General features: G+C 37.2%; 1 protein-coding gene across 1 annotated transcript; it reads left to right on the top strand.

Moving 5' to 3' along the window:
- Positions 1-3,488: 3,488 nt before the first annotated feature.
- On the top strand, positions 3,489-20,070 carry LOC149831705 (uncharacterized). Its single transcript, XM_090013070.1, has 6 exons — positions 3,489-4,872; positions 4,969-5,548; positions 5,648-5,810; positions 18,769-18,932; positions 19,084-19,342; positions 19,434-20,070. The coding sequence occupies exons 1-6, from the start codon at positions 3,489-3,491 to the stop codon at positions 19,542-19,544; spliced, it is 2,661 nt and encodes an 886-aa protein (XP_089869196.1). The 3' UTR covers positions 19,545-20,070.
- Positions 20,071-20,363: the final 293 nt, after the last annotated feature.

Raw genomic sequence — 20,363 nt, 5'->3', positions numbered from 1 at the left:
TCCAGTGATATCTGGTCAGGACCCGATCCGTTGACAACCTTAACAAAGGGGCAGCAACCACTATGGCCAAAAGAGGCCAGTGATGGGCCTAGGACTAAGTCCAGATGCCACAAATGCTATTTGACTACGGTGGTATACATTTGTTAAACAAACAAACAAAAATCATTCAGAAAACATTGATCTGATCCAGATCCAAACCTGCTTGATCTGCTTAACGTAGCATTTATATGCACCTGGATCCAACCATTTCTCATCCATGAAACGTCTAATCCAAATCTGTCACGTCATTTTAGGATCTGGATCTGGAAATAGAATAAAAAGCTTGTTTTCGGGTTGGAGTCAGACTTTCGATTCAGATGCTTATCAACAGGTTTTCTTATACTTATATCTATATTTGGATTTAGATCAGGTCCAACCCAATTGTGCTTTTTTACATATAAAATACATGCTTTCAACCTTTTGCCACCAGATCCAGAGTTACCGCAAAAAAAAAATATCAGGTTGAAGTTCAGATCCAGATCCAGACTTCCTGATTCACGTAATAGTTGCCCATGAATCTGACAACACACGCAACCTAGTTTTGAAACTTCATCACAGGGACACGTTATTTTTTTTCCTCCAAAACGTGGCGTGCTCATGATACGTAAGGACAATATTTTATTATTTATTATTTATTATTTATTATTTTTTAATAATAAAAAATTATCAAACGATTATTTGTAATCAGTTAAATAATAAAAAAATCTGTGTCCACGTGTCCTGTGCTTGAAAAACTTTGTGTATTATCGAATCATACGATGGCCACCAACAAGTGTAATTTGACATTTATTGAGAAATTCAGTTTAGCATGTTAATACTAGATTGCTTATTTCTTTGATGACTATGAAACCATCACTTTTTTTTCATTGCTAAAGAGTTTGCACTGACTGACCGTCGGTGGGGGGTGTCAACGGGTTGGGTTTGGTTTGGATCCAAGTGAAATCAGACCCAAACCTGATTTGAGATGACTGTACCAGGTCCAGACCCGAGTGTAATATTTAAACCAAAAATAAAAAAATCCATACCCGGATCTTATAAAGATTACATAAACCATACCCGGTAAAATAAATTTTTTTTTTTATCATTTTTACATTGAAAAATTATGCATCTTAAGTAGGTCTCCCTTTAGCACTAAGGTCATGCCTTAATGTGATCGCTTTTTTTCAAAAAAAAAAGGCAAAGAAAATAAGAATTACATAAAAAAAACTTTTTCATAAATGTTACCTATATTTTAAAAATATCACAATGTCGTGACATTTTCAAAAAGACGATATAGTACCAAAAAATATGACTTAAAAAAAATCACTCATTTTGAAATATTGTATTTTTATGTTGATATTAATGCAATGAAAACCTTTTTGATTGATTTTTTTGTAATTTATATTTTATATTTATATATTTTATGCATGTCTATATCCTTGCATACGTTATTTTTCTTTTTCTAAAAACAAAATTTTCAAAAAATATTGCGAGATTTGTGACCTTGGTACCAAATGAGATATGTCCATGAGATGTTGTAATAAAAAGACCGAGCTCAATATGGTTTGAGTTAAATACAAGTTAAGGTGCAAAATATCGGCACCCATCTACTAGAATTCAATCACATTTACATGCATTTTCTGTATTATATGCAAGAAATAAAGTGACATATTGTCCACTATAACATTGATTTCCCCTTTTCTGCTCAATATTTCACAATTATATCAATTGCAATAAGAGAAAGAAAAAGAGTGACTTCATAATTTTTGGAAGGAGCCTTTCTCTATCAAAGTACAAAAGAAGTTAGTTAATCTACTCTCACCAAGTTACACACATCTTAGCTTATAGTTTAATAAAAATATCTTGACATGTACAAGAAAAAGAAAAAGAATTAATACAAAAACGAGTTTAATGTATTATAATTTATTTATTTATTTCTAGGCATTCATTTTGTGTTTTTCACGCATCATTCCAACTAACCTCTTCACCCTCCGCCCTAAACCTATTGCTCCTATATTACCACGCTCCTGTGACCAAGTACATAAATAGGTAAATGGTTGTTTCTAATTTAGTTAGTTATTGTTAACAAGAATATGAGCAGATTAGGGGACGGGTTTGAGGAGTAGTTTGGATTTGATTATGCTTAGAATCTTTCTCTCACCTAACTGGCAAAGCAGATAATTTTGAACACTTTTTTACTTTCCAAAATTACTCGTTTTACTTAAAAATGTAAAATTGTGTTAAGTTTCAAAATTTCTGTCTCTTTATATTGTTTACTACTTAACGTTAAAAACATGACAAAAATACAATGGAAACTCCATGTTAATTTTGGCTGTCATTTTTGTCAATTACCTATTCTTACATTGGGTCACCAAACCAAACCCATGTTTCAGTATTTCTACCTCTTCATATTTATTTACTATTTCGACCTTTTTTAAGCTAAAACAATTACTATTTTAACGTTAGAAACATGAATAAATAAATAAATAAATAAATAAAATGGAAATTCCATGTTCAATTTGTCTGTCATTTATTATGTCAATTGCCTATTGGTGTTTTGAGTCACCAAAACCAAACCCATGCATGCTTTCTCTATGTGGCCTTTGAGTCCCCTTCCTCTTCTCTCTCTCTCATACGCCGTCCTCCTCATGACCCTCACCTATCTACCCACTCATTCCCTTTGCATTGCTCATTAAGTCACAGAAAAGCCTCTCTCTCTCTCTCTCTCAATACCTCTTAAGACTAATATGCTTATCTAACGCAGGTACTAATAGCGGTAACTGATCTAAAGTAGACCCTTTTCCTGCCTTTTCTCTTTCTAATATGTGTTTTCAATTCATCTAAAACGTTGGTGATGCCTCCGATGATTCTCTTAACTGAGTCTCCTTTTGTTGGTTGGGATGTTTTCGTTGTTTTTGAGGATGATGATTGGGTTTTGTGGGGTTTTGGCTTTTTGGTACTTTTTTAAGGCAATCTATCAATTGGGTTTTGTTGTTTCTATTGGCGTTTTTTAATACTCAATGCAGAAATTGCCGACGATTGGTATCTGGTTTTGTGGGTATGTCTTGTTTCTTGAAATTTCCGCTTTTCTTTTCGGGAATCGAGTTGACGATGATTCTGATTGATTTTATGTTTTTTTTCTCATGAGGAATCGATTTTGATGAGCCGATTGTTGTTTCTTTTGTAGTTTTAAGCTTCATGTTTTGTTCTATTGCTTTTGTGGGATGGCATGCTATGGTTGACATGGTTCTGAATTTCTTGGTGTTTATTGTTTTCCAGTATGAAGGAGTATTGTGAGCATAGAGGTGTTTAAGATTTTTGAGGTTTTCAATTCAGGGAGGATTTCAAGGTTTCCTAGTTTTGGTTGGGTGAGGGGTTTAAGGTTGAGTGTGTAGATCTGCATTGTGGATTGATAGAGCTGGCTCTGCGTATTCATTTGAGACCATTTGGTATTCAATTGTGTGCACAAGATGAAGGGTGTTAATGAACAGGATGATGAAGAATTCGAGATGCTCTTGGGAGAGATCCCAAATGCTACTTCTGCTGGAAATCTTAACTTAGAGGAATCTGGTGTCATCAATTCGTCGATGAGTTTGGTTGCAGCTCCTTTGAGTCAGGAAACCATGGGGAAGACCCCGTGTTCCGATGTTCTTACTAACTATTGTCATGCTTCGCAACCATCAAAGCGTGGTGCTAATGCTGTATCAATTTCTCCTGTATCTATTTCACCTTTGTCGTCTAGCTCTTTCCCTTCATTTTATTGTGGCTTCAATTTTAGTGGAAATTCATGTACTAATTCACCAATGAAGAACGCATACAATAAAAAATCACAAAATGAAGAGAATTTGGATGTTGCCAATAATGTTGGCCGAAAAGAACTCCAAAAACCAGTTGAAAGTGCTGATCAGGAGGCCAGTTGCCTCCGCATTGAGTCTAATTTACCAGATGATCAATCCTTGACATCTGCATTTGCTAATTTAAGCTTCAATTCTGGAGTGAGTATTGGCCCAACCATAGAGTCATCAGCACAGAATAAAACCTTACCCAACCCTGGCTTTTTGGTGGAAGGCCAGTATTCTAATCACATGAGCAGATCACAGTCTGGCCTCGAAGTGATTGGTGGGGTTCTTCCTCAATCACCCAATAGAGTAAACTGTGGGAATTTTGGAAATTCTACATTTGATCTCCCGGGATTGATGAATACAGGCGGTTTGACGTTTCCTTCACTGAACGCCAACGCCATGAATAAATTTACTGTAGAGACAACCAGGGAAGAGAATTCTGAGCTTTTGAAACTCAACATTCATGATGTAAAGAAGCATAAGCTGGGGCCTTGCTTGCCAGTTGATGAATTTGTAAATAATTTGGGCGAGCAGAGGCAGAACCTTCCAATCTATTCAGGACCAATGCAATTGGCCACGGGTATTCAAGCATTTCAGGTACTTCCAAGTGTACCTGTTTCTGGAGTGGAGTTCCCTGCTTCTGCATATCAACAACAGTATTACTTGGACCCCCAAGGTTCCCCATTTATGCAGCCACAACAATTTGGACATCCAAATGGGTCTCTGCAGCAGCTAAACCGAACTCATGTAGCATGGCAGCATATGGATCATGAAAGGCTTAGGGTGATGCACCAGCATTATGCTTACTTGCAACAGCTTCAGAATCAGGGAATTAAGGCTCACAATCAGCTTCAACCAACATCAAATCGACCCATTGGATCCCTGAGCAGAAATCTAAGGCAACCTTATTATGAGGTTCCCATTTCTCATGTTGAGCAGCCCAATCAAGCTTCATATTGGAATGACAATATGCTTCCTCGAGGATTCAACCAGTCCAATCTTATGCTAATGGGTGGTGGCCTTTGCCGGTTCCACACTCAGAGTTTCTGTGGAATAGGAGAGGTTGGGACTGGTTTGTCATGCCCGTCAAATATCTTTCCTGTGAAAGATTTCCAACCAATCAAGGTACTGGAGAAAGAAGCAAAGAAAATTTTCCCAGAAAAGATATTGACTAGGTCGCATGGACTAAACTCATTAAGGAATTTGAAGCCAAGCTCAATTTCAGCAAATGGCATTGCTGTCTGCCATGCCAATTCTAATGGAAGAGTTCTACCAAATGGCCACTGTCATCACCATCCTTCAGTTCCAAATTCAGGTTCATTCCTACTTGATGGCCAAAATTCTGGAGGATCTTCACCTGATAAATCAGAGTGGCTTGCTCCAAGATCCCGGCAGCACATGAAATGTACTTCACTGGATGAAGTTGAAGGAAAAATCTATGCCTTTGCTAAGGATCAGCATGGTTGCCGATTCTTGCAAGAGAAGTTTCTTGAGGGCACTCAAGAAGATATACAGAGAATATTTGTTGAGATTATAGGCCACACAGTTGAGCTCATGACAGATCCTTTTGGGAATTATCTAGTCCAAAAGTTGTTGGATGTATGTAATGAGGATCAAAGGATGCAGATACTTCATGCTATTACTGGAACTGCAGGGAGTCTTGTGAATATATCCCTGAATATGCATGGGTATGTGTTTCCCTGGTCCAATTAACATCTAATGATATTAGTTTGCATTCTGTTTTCCAGGTCTCCTGGTTGATTATCTTTTTCCTTTTCCCGCTATAGGACTCGAGCTGTACAAAAAGTTATAGAAACTCTCAAGACTCCAGAGCAAGTAACTATGGTTGTTTCATCTCTTAAGGATGGTATAACGATGTTAATCAAAGACTTAAATGGCAATCATGTTGTACAGCGCTGCTTGCAATGCTTAGAGAATGAATACAATGTGGTAAGCGAAAGTTTATCCTGATGAATTATTATGACAATTTGCCCTTTATATTTGTATTTCTCATGTCTCACATATATTATGATTCACAAGGAAACTTGTATGATTAGCAAAGGACCTTGTTTTCCTTCTTTCCAAAGCACTAACCACATTGTGAATTCCTATTGCATATGAGCGTCTATGGATGAGTTGGCCTTCTGTTTGATTTGTTTATATTGTCTTGCAATGCTGGTAACTATGCCACATGGGTGCGGGTGCGGATGCGGGTGCGGCAAAAAAAAAAAATATATATATATATATATATGTATATATATATGTATATATATATATGTATATATATATATGTATATATATATATATATAAAGTCCAAAAGTTGGACATAAATGACCCTGGGTGCGTTGACTGCACCCAGGGTCAGGTTGACCGCATCGGGTGGGGGTGCGACGCCGGTGCGGCATCTAGTTGAAGAGTCCCTGTGACATAGGCTGGCAACAATATATTTCTATACTTGATAGCCAGGAACATTTTGATCTTTATTTCGTTGTTTTATTGGTTTATGTTAGTCAGACTGGAACATCTGTGCTTCAGCACTATTAGCTCTTTTTCATCCATCAGATTATTTAAATATCAAACTGTTGGCTCACCCTCAGACTGCTTGGCTCCTGTTTGTTGACATCATATGTCTATTAATTCATCATTAGCCAAGTTCGATAATGATCTATGCCTTCAGCTATTTCTAAAACGTTAACATGATATACACTTGATCCATGGATCTGGAGTGCTATATTTTAGCTAGCTTATAATGGAGAATGGTACTGAAGCAACCGAGATTGTAATGGAAGCGGTGATATTTCATACCAGGAAGCTGCTACAAGGGCCAACCTTAATCTTGGATGTGTTACATGATTATGAAAACCCAGATCACTACTTTGACCTAGATAAATTTAAGACTATGAGCAGGTTCAAAAAATGAGTGTAGCTGAGATGCGTATGCTTAGATGGATGTGTGGAAATACAATAAAAGATAAGATTCGGAACGAGGAGATACATAAGAAGGTAGGCATTGCACCCATTGAAAATAAGATGAGAGAGAATCGTTTACGGTGGTTTGGATATATTCGGCGAAGGCCTAATGATGCTCCAATTAGAAGGATGGAAAAATGGGAAAATATATTAATTAAAAGAGGTCGGGGTAGGCCTAGGAAGACATGGATGGAGATGATAGGAAAGGATATGAATGCTTTGAACCTCACCGAGGATATAGCATTGGATAGAAATGATTGGAGGAGAAGGATTCATGTGGAAGACCCAGAATGATTTTCTTTTTTGGTTCATATCGCCGACCCCAATTGTTTTGGGATGGAGGCGTAGTTGTTGTTGTTGAGCAGGTTCATATGTGTCAGGTTGCATTTTTTGGCTGGCTTCCATAATACATGGGGATGAGACCTGAAAACAATATCCTGGTGAGAAAATTGCATTTTGGACCTTATACATTCATGTAAAAAATATTGATTTTTTTATAGCGTTCTTGAGAGGTGACATGCGGCTTGACCAAGATGTTGTAGAACAAAGATGAGAATCTACCCAGATTGTAACAAATACCGAATGTACTTCATTTATTCTTGAAATGAAGGCAGATTAAATTAACTATGGTCACTCATATTCCATTAGAAGCATATAAATGTATGCCAATGCGATTGCTCATATGACAAGATCAAACTGAATTACTTTCTGCCTTCTAACATCCAAGCTTATGAAGCCACCTAAATGATACACATTTATCAGAAAGAAATTCATGAATTAGTATTTTGCTCATGTATTTTTCTAGACAAAACCTCATCTCCCCAAAGTACTTGTGATAAATGAGAGAAATATCTGACTGCTTAGTCTATGAAGATGAACTGTGGATGCTTGTGGTCGCCCCTTACAATATGGGATGATTCAAAGGCACAGTTCTGTTGGCCACTTACTTTTGTGGGAAGATGCTTAATCCAGGTGAATATCTGTTTCATGTTTGTGAATCAAGTTTGTGGTTCTATCTGGCTGCATCTTATAATCATGGAGTACTTGTTCTTGATGAAAGCATCTGAAAATGTGATTAGAGAGTATTCATGCTTGGTGGATTGTATCAAAATAGGAAGATTTTCTTGTTTGTTATATTGTGGTTCATTGTGCCATACTGTTGATTTTGTGAGAAAACTTCAGGATATTTTTGTACATCTCCAAACCCTAGTTTTCATTTGTGAAGTTGCAGTGACAGTTCCTGGATTAGGTGACTGTTGGGTTTTAGTGGGCCATGGAATGATCATTGTGTCCTGTTATCAATTTTGTGAGAGAACTGCAGGATATTTTGGTACATATCCAAATCTTTAGTCTTGATTTGTGAGGTTGCCATGGAAAATTTCCTGGATTAGCTGATTGTTGTTTTGCTGGGTATGCACTTGTATTTATGTGATCACAATGATTTGTCTTCTCATTGATTTGTCTCTTCTACGTGATAGTTGTTTGCTTTCATCTCTTTTAATTTTCATTTGTTATGCAACATTTCTTTTCCTACATCAAAATAGCAGTTGCAGTGGCAGTGGCAGCAGCAGTAATAGTCATAACTAGTAAAACCCTTTTGACTTCCAATTTCACTGAATATCATGCTTAGTATGTGTTTGTTGTTATTTTAAGTTGCTTTACTTTTTTGTTGCATTCCAACTCTAAATTCACTAGATATTCCTACATATAGGTAATCATTATCCATATATGGTTTAATATTCTTCACGCTTAATGCACATTTTACCTTGCAAAATATGCTTTCATCAGTACTGTCAGAATTTCTCTGACTTCCCTACTTTTTACCTCCTGTTTCATTTTATAATTTCATAAGATGCTTGAAGGTTTATGGTTAGACTCTGTCCTGATTATTCATCTTGTTGGTTTGGCAATTGTTCTTCAGCACGTATTGTGTAGTTCTGTGGTTTGTTTGCCTCTTTTTATAATTTTGCATCACTGCTATCTTTATTATTGCCATGCATGACTAATCTCAGTTTACATCTTCTTTGAGTAAAGCATCAATTCATGGTTTATTTGGGCCTATAGAAGATATATAACTTGAACGCATACAAGGAACCTTTTGTTAATTTCTTTTTGGTTCGCTCTCTTTGCTGCCTCTTGTCTATCCTGGTTCACCAATGTGTAGTTTTTCCATTGACTTATTTCTTTATGTTAATTTCTTTACATATTAGAATGTAGAAGTGTACTTTTTTTTAATTGTTTGGCCTCCCACCCTTGTGATTAGACATTACAAGTTTCTGTCTTTTTCTGTTTACGATCCCACCCATTTTAGAGACGTCTAGAGTCCCTTTGCATGTTTAATGCTTAAGCAACAATTCTCAAGAAAAGTGCACATGTAATGATTTGAATTCTAAAATTTCAGCAGTGAAAACATGAGTAGATAACTTACATAGTATAGTTCCTCATTAGTTCAGCTACCTTGCTAAAATTCTTAACTTTCTGCATAATGAACAAAAATTAGAGGCGAAATGTTCAAATACCAATTACATGGATGATGAAATTCTGTACATTCACAGAAGAGGATTCCAAGTATCGGGTAACCTGTAATTCCTCTTGATCAATATGAGGGGATTTAACTTTATTTGGGAGGAAATGTGATCCAGTGTTGTGGGCTTAAATTGTTTTTTGCTATGCATTCATCCTATCTCTTAAATCATAATTATCAACAGTCCTTGAACATTTTATCGATATGTGGAAATATCCTTTTTTGGTAGCAGTTACTACTAACATGAACAAAAATATTAGTGAGCCAAATCAGTAAAATGAGCGGTTATCAACTTGGCCGGCTGGGTGATTTCTACAGTTTTGATAATTTAATCAAAATGGATGATTATCTTCTTGTTTTTCTATGCCTACATTTGAGGTATGTTAAAATTAAATTATTTGACTTTTGTGTTGCTAACTTAATTGGAGGGGGCCTTGGCTGAAAAGAAGTCATGTTTATATTTGGGTCCAAATCGGGTCTAGATCCGACCCGTGTTTTATTAAGTTATTTTGTAGAGGGCTGATGCACTCTCATTAATGGTCTTCTTGTAATTTAGTTACGTTGTAAAAGGATATTTTAGTACCCTAATCTTTGTATTAGTTATAACAAATAATAAAGGCTTATGCGCTGATTCCTGTGTTGAGGAATCGTGGGTTTATGCTGCAACTTATTCTCTCCTTGGTGTCCTCTACTCTTGTTGTGTGATAGAACTTTGGATGTCTCAAATTCTTTCATGGTATCAGAGCATAAGATCCAGGGTTTGGTGATTGTGATCTCTTTATGAACATCGAGATTGATATTTCCGCTTCTTTCTAAGGTAATATATATTCTTGCTTTCTTATTCTTCTTTTCTTCTCATCTATTCTGTCCACGTTTCCTTCTCTTTCTTTTCTTCTCTTGATTCCGATTTGTGTTTCGGTAAGGCTGTAATTCCAATCGGTTTTGTCATAGTTATTCTCTTGAAATTGTGGCCTTCTTTTGAAATCGTGATCTCATCTTTTCTTTCTTAATCGTTCTTCTCATTATTCTATTTGGGTTTCTTCCATATTGATTTAATATTGCTCTCTCGTTTTGTCATTCTTATTCTCTTGGAATCGTGACCTCACACCTTCTTCCTTAATCGATTTTCTTGTTAGTCCATTTGGTTTTCTTTCATACACCATCGGGATTCAAGGTTGCATTGTCTCAACACACGGTGACGTGCAAAAAATGGTTAACTATTGTTCAAACTTATTTTCACAACAACTTCTGGATGGATCTATTAAAGTTTATATTATAGGAAGAAAAGGACAGTAAAAGAGCATCTACCAAAGCGTATGTCAGAAATTCAGAGCATGTAACCTTGATGAAAAGGGACCAGGCACTGGTTGCTTATATCACTTTTACACTGTCACAAGAGGTACTTGTGGCAATTCCAGATGACTGTTTGGCTATGCAGCTGTGGGATAAATTGGTTCAGACATATGCAGAGGTTTCTCAGGCCAGGGTGGTGTTTCTTAAAAAGGAATTTCAAATGTTGAGAAAAGACTTCATGACTCTCATGGAGTACTTGAACAAAATGAAAACCATTAGAGATCAACTGGCCATTGTTGGTTGTGTAGTGAGTGACAAAGACATAGTGCAGCAAACTCTGAGCGGGTTGGGGTCTGACTATCAGATGATTGTTACCTTTTTATTGTGTTTACCCGATCTACCCATATTTGAAGATTTGCGTGCAAAACTATTTCAATATGAGATGACCTTGGAAAGATTCTCTGAAGAGTCTCATGTACACACAGGCACACAAGATGTTCTTGCCACAGGGGTAGCCTATGGGCGAGGACTAGGAAGTTACGATTTTCGGGGAAGGGGAGGTCAAGGAAGGAATGGGAAAGGAGGCCATTGTATATTACCTATGCCCAACATACCTCCCAACTCACAGAAACAAAGGCCAATTCCCACTTGTTTTCTCAGCAATAAAGGGGGGCATATCAAGGCTAACTGCTGGTTCAATCCTCAAAATAGAGGAAAATTATCGTCGGCAAAAGCGAAGAAAGGGACAAATAGTCCAAAGGCTAGTGGAAAAGTAAAGGAGTTGCTATTGTCAGCTTTGGCAGGATTAAATCTAAAATAGAATGATGAAGGTACTTGGTATGTTGACTCCGGGGCGAGCTCATGTTACTGTTAAGCTCCTAAATCTTGTTCCTTACATTGGCAGAAATAGCATTGTCACTGGAGATGGATCTCACCATTCTATTTTTCATATTGGAAACTCAGTTATTCCTATATCAAAGTCATCTCTCAGTCTTTCAAATGTTCTTTATGCTCCTAATATAAAAAAGCATTGTTTCTGTTTCTAAGCTTGTTGATGATATTAATGCTTCAGTTGAATTTACTCCATTTTCTGTTCATGTCAAGGATCTTCGCACGAGGGAGACGTTCACTGAAGGAAAACGACAGGGCAATACGTATGTCTTTCAAGAAGATCCTTCTAATCTTGTTCGCCCTGTTGATCCCAAATTGAAGCTCTCTTTATCATCTCTTTTAGTGATTCCTAAATGTGTCTTTAGTGTCTCTGAATGTAATAAGCCAAATCTTTGGCATGGTCAGTAGTCGTCTCATTGAGAACCTTGTCTCAGATAGTTTCATTCCCAAGTCTAGTTTAGGGTTAAATGTCGATGACAAAAAATGTTTTAGATGTCTTTTATGTAAGAGTCATGTTCTACCTTTTCATTCTATTGATAAAAGAGCTTCAAGACCTTTTGAAATTTTCTGTTCAGATGTTTGGGGCCTACCCCAGTTGCCTCTGGATCTAGAATTAGATATTATCTTATATTTGTTTATAGTTATTCTCATTACACCTAGATTTTCTTTATGAAATGCAAGTTTGAGACTTACAAGTTCTAAAATTTTCATTCCTTTGTCAAGAACCATTTCTTTGAAAATATTATTTGTTTCCAATGTGATGGAGGGGGTGAGTTCTCATCACGTGACTTTATTAATTTTCTCCAAAATAATGGAATAAGTAGAAGGGTGTCTTGCCCTTATACACCTTACTAGAATGGGATTGCTAAAAGGAAGCATTGTCATATTGTGGAGAGTGCAATGAGTATGATGCATGGTAGCAATCTTTCAATTACTTTGTGGGTTGAATCTTTTCATTTGGCAGTTCATGTGACAAATCGATTGCCCATGACTATTTTGGAGAACAAATCTCCTTATTTTTTCTTGTATGGAGTTTATCCAAATTATCATGATTTGCGCGTGTTTGGTTGTGTATGTTATGTCCATATTGACAGTTCAATGAGGCATAAGTTTCAGGGCAAAGCCTTGAAATGCAGATTTGTGGGATATGCAGATGATTATAAGGGTTATGATCATATGAGTAAGTACATCAAGATATCTAGAAACATTGTTTTTAATGAACTGAACTTTGATCATCAATCTACCACTTTCTTTGAATTAGACTCTAAAGTTAAGATCTATCACCCCTGGTTGAATTATGAGCTTTTTTCTATTAGTAATGATGTTTGGTCTTCAAATTGTATTCAAAGGGATGGGGAACTATGCCTGCTGACAGGTTGACTACCCAAGAGAGTATGAGACCATAACCATCCTTGGAACCAGAAAGGTATAAAGGTGTCGTTTATACTCGACGAGAAGGAGAGGCGCCCTCCATTTTTAATTAAGAGATGGATACCCCTTCTACTTCTGCACCAACCATCAATGTTAGAAGATTCACTCGCTCTCGTCATCTGATTGAAAGATGGGTCAGTTATAAAAAAATTGATGGATTTTCAACTTTTTAACCTCCTTGGGCAAGGAAGATCAACCCACAACATTTTATCAAGCCGCAAATTCCAGAAGATGGATTGAAGCGATGAATGAAGAAATGGAGGCCCTTCATGAGTGTGATATTTGGGATGTTCCCCGACCACTTGATAGAAATGTAGTTGGGTCCAAGTGGGTGTACAAAATAAAGTACAAATTGGATGACACTATCAAACAATACAAGGTGAGACTTGTTGCAAAGGGTTTCACATAGGAGCAAAGACAGGACTATGATGAGACTTTCAGTCCAGTTGTAAAAATAGGGACAATCAGAGTCATATTATCCTTAGCTATTGAACATCAGTGGACACTTAGTCAACTTGATGTCAAAAACATTTTTCTACATGGAGAACTGAAAGAGGAAGTGTACATGGAGCAACCCACAGGATATGCAGAAGGAGATCCTAAGAAATACGTGTACCGACTAAGAAGAGCAATATACAGGTTGAAGCAGGCGTCTTATTCTTGGTTCAATAACTTTTCTCTTGAAATACAAAAATATGGCTTTAATTGATCCTTTCTTGACCACTCTCTGTTTATATTCAAAAGCCAAGATGTAGTTACTCTGTTATTGATATATGTAGATGATATTATCATTACAGGTAACTCTAATGATCATATTGAAGAGGTCAAGTAGCTCTTGAATAAGATATTTAAAACGAAGGATCTTGAGAAACTACGGTATTTCCTTGGAGTTGAAGTTGACAAAACTACTGAAGGAATAACCCTCACCTAGCATAAGTACACCATTGATGTTCTCAGCAAGGTATTAAAGAGTGCAAACCTTTAGGAACTCCAAGTGTTCTTCACCAAAAACTTAGTTCCCAAGATGGAGATTCATATGAGGATCCTATGAGGTATCACAATATAGTCGGGATGTTGCAATATCTCACTTTTACTTGGCCTGATATTGTTTACTCAGTTAATCAAGTATCTCAGTTCATGCATGAGTCACGTGTTGGGCATATGAAAGTTGTTAAACGAATACTTCGGTATTTGAAGGGAAATATCAAGGATGGTCTCTATATAGAAAAAGGATGAATGGGCAGAATGCGCATAAGCTCATTGTTTACACTAATGTAGACTGGGCGAAAGACCTAGATGAACGCAGGTCACTCTCAAGCTATTGTGTCTTTATTGGGATGAATCTGGTATCCTAGAGTAGTAGGAAACAAAAAGCAATTGTCAGGTCAAGTACAGAGGCCGAATATCGATCAATGGCAACCGCCACTGCTGAGGCTATATGGATTAGGCACCTACTGACAGAGGTAGGAGAATCGATCTCTCGGTCTCTTCTCTTATGTGATAATCAAAGTCAAAGTGCCATCAATATGTCCTTTAATCCTATTTACCGCAATCGTACCAAACACATCGAGATAGATCAACACTTTGTAAGGCAGAAGGTGAAAGAGAAGGAGATTCAACTTGAATTTGTTCGGACTACTGATCAAGTTGTTGATCTGTTCACAAAGAGACTGACCAAGGACATATTTTGGATGTTAAAAGGTAAGTTGTTCATAGTTCAAAATCTATGTCATAGGGACTCGGCAAGGCAAGTGCCGCACCCGGGTCGACGCGATGCGGGTGCACATGCGGGTGCAGCACAGGGTGCGGTCAACACGACCTTGGGTGCTGTCAATGCACCCAACGTCATTTTCGTCCACGTTTCGAACGTTAAAAAAAAAACTGATGAAAAGGAGGATTAGGGCAATTTTTTTTTGCCCTAATCTCTCCTCTCCTCTCCCGTGCAGCTCAGCTCGAGCTCTCTCCTCTCGACGCCTCGATGCCACCTCCTAGGCTGCAGGTACGTACCCTCTGGCTTCCTCTCGCTCTCTTCTTGTGTCGGCAATGGAGGGGCCGAGCCCCCCTGCTCCCTCTCGCTCTCTTGTTGAGTCGGCAGGGGAGGAGCTGAGCCCTCCCTGGTCCCTCTATTTTCGATAGGGGAGGGGCTGAGCCCCCCCCCCCCCTCCCTCTTATTTCAGGGGAGGGGTTGAGTCCCTCATTGTTCCTGATTTTATTATATATATATAATATATATATATTATATATTTTTATATCGAGATAATGTCTTTATAATTAATTTAAAATTTTGAATGTATTTTTTTTGTGTTTTCAGGATAGAAATAACGGATAAAGGGAAAGGACTTGCGTCATCCTTATCCCAACATGTGAGTTCTACTGCTAGTTTTGCTGATAGTTATAGTGAGATTGATGATGTGGAGCCACTATGGGTACATGTAGATAAACTTGCAAAAACTAGAGAAGGAGATGGTGGAAACAAGAGATTTCAATGCAAGCTTTGCGAAAGAGATTTTCTTGGGTCTTACACAAGAGTGAAGGTTCATTTGTTGAAGATACCAGGACATGACATTTCAGGATGCAGAAAAGTTGATGAGGCAATGCGAAGACAATACAAGAACAATATGAGAAGAGAAAGACAATGACCAATTATTATGCAGTTAGTGTGCCATTTGCAAGCCACCAAGAAGATGCTGAAAAAAAAAGAAAAGTCAATGTAGGAGGTAGAGGAACGATACAAGCAACACTCAATACATATGGAAGAGAAGAATTTGATAGAAAAGTTGGGAGGTATTTTTATTCTAGTTCATTCCCATTTAATGCGGCTAGAAATCCTTATTGGAAGGATTTAGTAACATCCTTGGCAAATTGTAATTTGAGTGGCTATGTGCCTCCAAGTTCCGAAAAAAATACGAATCACACTTCTTGTAGAAGAGGGGGCAAATGTGGACAGGTTGATGGAGATTAAAAAATATTCATGGGAGCAAAATGAAGTTTTTATTGTGTCTGATGGATGGACAGATATTCAAAGGCGTCCACTAATCAATTTCATTGCTTGTTCGCTTAGTGGCCCAATATTCTTGAAAGCAGTTGATGCATCTGGGGAATATAAAAATGCAGAGTATTTGAAGGGGTTGTTTATAGAAGTCATAAAAGAAGTGGGTGATCATAAAGTCATACAAATCATTATAGACAACACTCAAATTTGTAAAAGTGCAGCGTTGAGTTTGGAGAGTGAGTACCCTCATATTTTTTGGACTCTCTGTGTAGCACACAACTTAAATCTGACCCTAAAAAGCATCTACAACCCCAAAGAAGAAGAAAATTCACAAACATATGCTTTATGTTCATGGATTGAAGATTTAGAAAGAAATGTCAAAAGCATTAAGAATTTTGTTGTTAACCACCATCGTGCTAATGCTATATTTAATAGGTATTTTGACCTGAAATTGTTGGTCGCTGAAACATGTTTTGCGTCCATCATTGTGATGGTGAAAAGGATTAAAAGAGTGAAGAGTGCTTTAGTTAACATGGTGACTGATGAAAATTGAACATTCTATCGTGTTGATGATGATATCAAGGCTCAAGAAATTAAAAAAATCATTATTTATGATGAGTTTTGGGATAAAGTGGTATACTTTCTTCAATTTGCGCTAACTTATTTGGAAAATGTTAAGAGAAGTTGATAAGGATGAGTCCACTCTTCACAGAGTTTATGAAATGTGGGATAATATAATTGAAAAAATACAAGCTATAGTTTTCAAGCATGAAGAAAAAAATCCCTGCATTGGATGATTTAGAATTTTTTAATCATATTCATTTAATTTTAGTCAGAAGATGGGATAAGAGCAACACTCATTTGTATTGCATGACACATTCTCTTAATCCAAAATATTATGCAAATAAGTGGCGGGCTGGTGGTATTGGTTGTCTTTTCAAATCTAGACCCAGAGCTATCAAGACATAGAAATATGTGTATGACAAGACTTTTTCAAGAAGCATATCTTCTACGTCAAGTTACACAAGAGTTTGAAAAATTTTCATCTTTGAGATTATATGAACCAGCATTATTCGCGAGAGAAGAGGATAATATAGATCCTATCACATGATGGTCAACATTTGGATCAAAAACACCTCTTCTCCAACGTCTTGCATTAAGATTGTTATTGCAGCCTGCTAGTTCATCTTGTTGTGAAAGAAATTGGATCACATATTCTCAAATCCACAACATAAAGAGAAACAAACTCATCAGCAAGCGTGCATAGGATTTAGTATATGTTCATTCAAATCTTCGATTACTTTCACAAACCTATGATGAATACAGATATTAATTTGCTCTCTTAGTTATTTGATTATTTCTTAGTTTTTCATTTAAATATACTTGTATTGTATTTAACATTTTTAAATTGGGTTTGTAACACAGACAAGGAACATCCAAATTTTGGGATGTAAACCCAGAGGAGTGTGACTTCGAGGGAGAACATGATTTCAACATAACAAACATGAATTACTTCCTTCTAATGATGCATTTGATGATGAAGAAGAAAATGATTAAGATCCATTACTTCATCAGGATATACTTTGGTATGTAATTTAGTTTTTTTCTGCTTGACTTATTTGATTGATATTTAGGTTGATATATTACATGCATGATTAATGATATTATGACAATGTTAACTGTTAAAACTTCAAATATATATATATATATATATTTTACATTTTTGCCCTACCGCACCCCCGCACCCAATGTTTTTGAAAGTGCCGCACCCCCACACCTGCACCCGCACCCGCACCCATGTGACATAGTTCAAAATCATGTACAACTTGAGGGAGGGTGAAAAAAAGTCGTGTTTATATTTGAGTCTAAATCGGGTCTGGATCCGATCCGTGTTTTAGTAAGTTATTTTGCACTCAATGGTCTTCTTGTAATTTAGTTATGTTGTAAAAGGGTATTTTAGTACCCTAAACTTTGTATTAGTTATAACATATAATGAAGGCTTATGCGTTGATTCTTGTGTTGAGGAATCGTGGGTTTCTGCTGCAACTTCTTCTCTCCTTGGTGTCCTCTACTCTTGTCGTGTGATAGAACTTTGGGTGTCTCAAATTCTTTCATTGGCTGCTAGACGAGTGGTCAGGGTTTCATTCTCACGGATGTCAGCCCCTTGCATATAAGAAGGGGCAAGGGCATTATGTCCCTTGCTCGTGACAAAGCAAGGCAATTCCCTGGGGGCAAGGGGTGTGCCACGGGTTTACACCGTCGGGAAAGCGACCATAAGTATGGCAGGCTTAGCTAGCATGACTAAGTCTCTGATCCTGAGGGTGGTTTCCCTGTTCCTCATGAAAAAAAACACATCTGAAAATTATTGATGGTGTCGGTTAGATAGACAAATGGTTAATGTCTTATTTTTTTCATATTAATTGGGAGTTGAAGAATTTTCTATCTGATTAAGGTTGCTCGAGTACTGAACCTCTTTAAATGCTGTATGTGCTAAGATAGATAGCGGCATAGTGTCTCAAGTTGATAATATCTTTCATATGACGGTCAATTAGCTGAGGATTCTAGTCAGTTAGCTGAGGATGCTTTCTGTCCTTTGTTGGAGAAATGGATACAACATTTTTTGGAAATATTTATGCTTCCATGATATTGGCAATTGGAACTCAATACAAACGAAAACAAGATATTCTTGTTCTTGTATTTATCACTTTATATTTGCCTCTGACCATAAAATTATGATTTTATTGCTACTAGATTTTTGTAACAGATGATTTCTACTTATGCAATATGAAAATGTATAAATTGGCAGTTCCTCTTTGATGCTGTGATAGCTCACTGTGTTGAAATCGCAACTCATCGTCATGGTTGTTGTGTGCTGCAAAAATGCCTCTACTATTCAGAAGGTGAACAAAGACGCCTATTGGCCTCTGAGATTGTCGCAAATGCACTGATTTTATCACAGGATCCATTTGGGTATGCATGACATCTTTTATACTAGCAATCTATTTTGCTTTGTATACCTGCTCATTTTACTTTTCTTGCATGGGAAATTGATACTGTTTTTTCATGTTTGTTATTGCTTGAAGCTTCCAAATTTATGAATTCTATTTGAAACCACCTGCAGGAACTATGTTGTGCAATATGTATTTGAACTTAGAATTTCATGGGCAATAGAACATGTGATAGACCAACTAGGGGGCCATTATGCACACTTGTCTACACAGAAATTTAGCAGTAATGTGGTTGAGAAATGTCTGAAATCAGCAGGAGAAGGAAAACGAGCCTGCATTATTCAAGAACTCATAGATGATCCACGCTTGGGCCAACTCTTGCAGGATCCTTTTGGGAATTATGTTGTTCAGTCAGCTCTGGCCAATTCCAAGGTTAATCATCATCATCTCATACTGGAGCATATGTTTCTCACAGACCAAGTTAATGTTTCACTAAATAACTTCTTGTTCCTATCTTTTCCAGGGCCCCATTCATGCTGCTTTTGTGGATGCTATAAAACCTCATCTTCCAGCACTTAGGAGTAATCCTTTTGGGAAGAGAATCCTTTCCTGCACCAATCTGAAAAGTAAATAAGTGCTAGTGTGGCATAACCTTTGCTTCATACCCATAATATATGCAGCTTGTGCTCCAAGTCCAGTTTTGCAGCTCAGAGGGCCATGTAAAGTGTAATAAAAAGGATTCACAGAATATTTCAGCTTTGGCTTTTTTCCTTTTTTTTAAACCAGTGAACTGCAAAATGCCAAAATGGCATGCCACTTCGCTGAAGCACTAGCAAACAGCCCAGCAGGTGAACTACTATTCTTTTTCCTATCTTTGCCTTTTGTCCATATGATGGAAGACTTGCTTCAAGGCCACTCCTGTGGCAGGCTAAGGTTGGAGAAGGCTGTGTGAGTAGAAGCCAAAGTTATCATGCCTGTGAAGAACCTTATTGCCAATAAGATAATGTGGGAAATGTGTATGGTGAATGGTGGAAGTGTGTTCTTGAGCTCATAGGTGGCTTCAGGCTTGAAAGGACATTGTAGATGGTTTATGTGATGGTAGTAGATGGAAAGTCTGCTGTTGTACTTGAAACATTTTCTTGTATAACCTCTGTGTAATCGACGTCTCATGCTTTATCATGTAAGAGTTCTCTCCTTTTACAGTTCATTAACATTGACCCGTGATGTTTGTAGTAGTTTTTGACACTGAGTTTACATAATCTACCAAGGTAATAAATACATACCAAGCGTGCATGCATACACGCACACACACAGCTCCAGGATCGTTTGAAACTAGGTTGGTTTTCTCAACATAGAACACAACCAGTGAGATCGTGAAAAATGTACTTTGTCATAGCATTCAAGTGAGCAATATCATGAATTCCAGTTTTAACACTGAGATTAATGAACTTGA

This window comes from Nuphar pumila, chromosome 7 (genome assembly GCF_984573655.1).
Source record: "Nuphar pumila chromosome 7, dmNupPumi1.hap1.1, whole genome shotgun sequence".
NCBI lineage: Eukaryota > Viridiplantae > Streptophyta > Magnoliopsida > Nymphaeales > Nymphaeaceae > Nuphar > Nuphar pumila.
The sequence above is the reverse complement of the archived record's forward strand: the minus strand, read 5'-3'. Positions and strand labels throughout refer to the sequence as shown.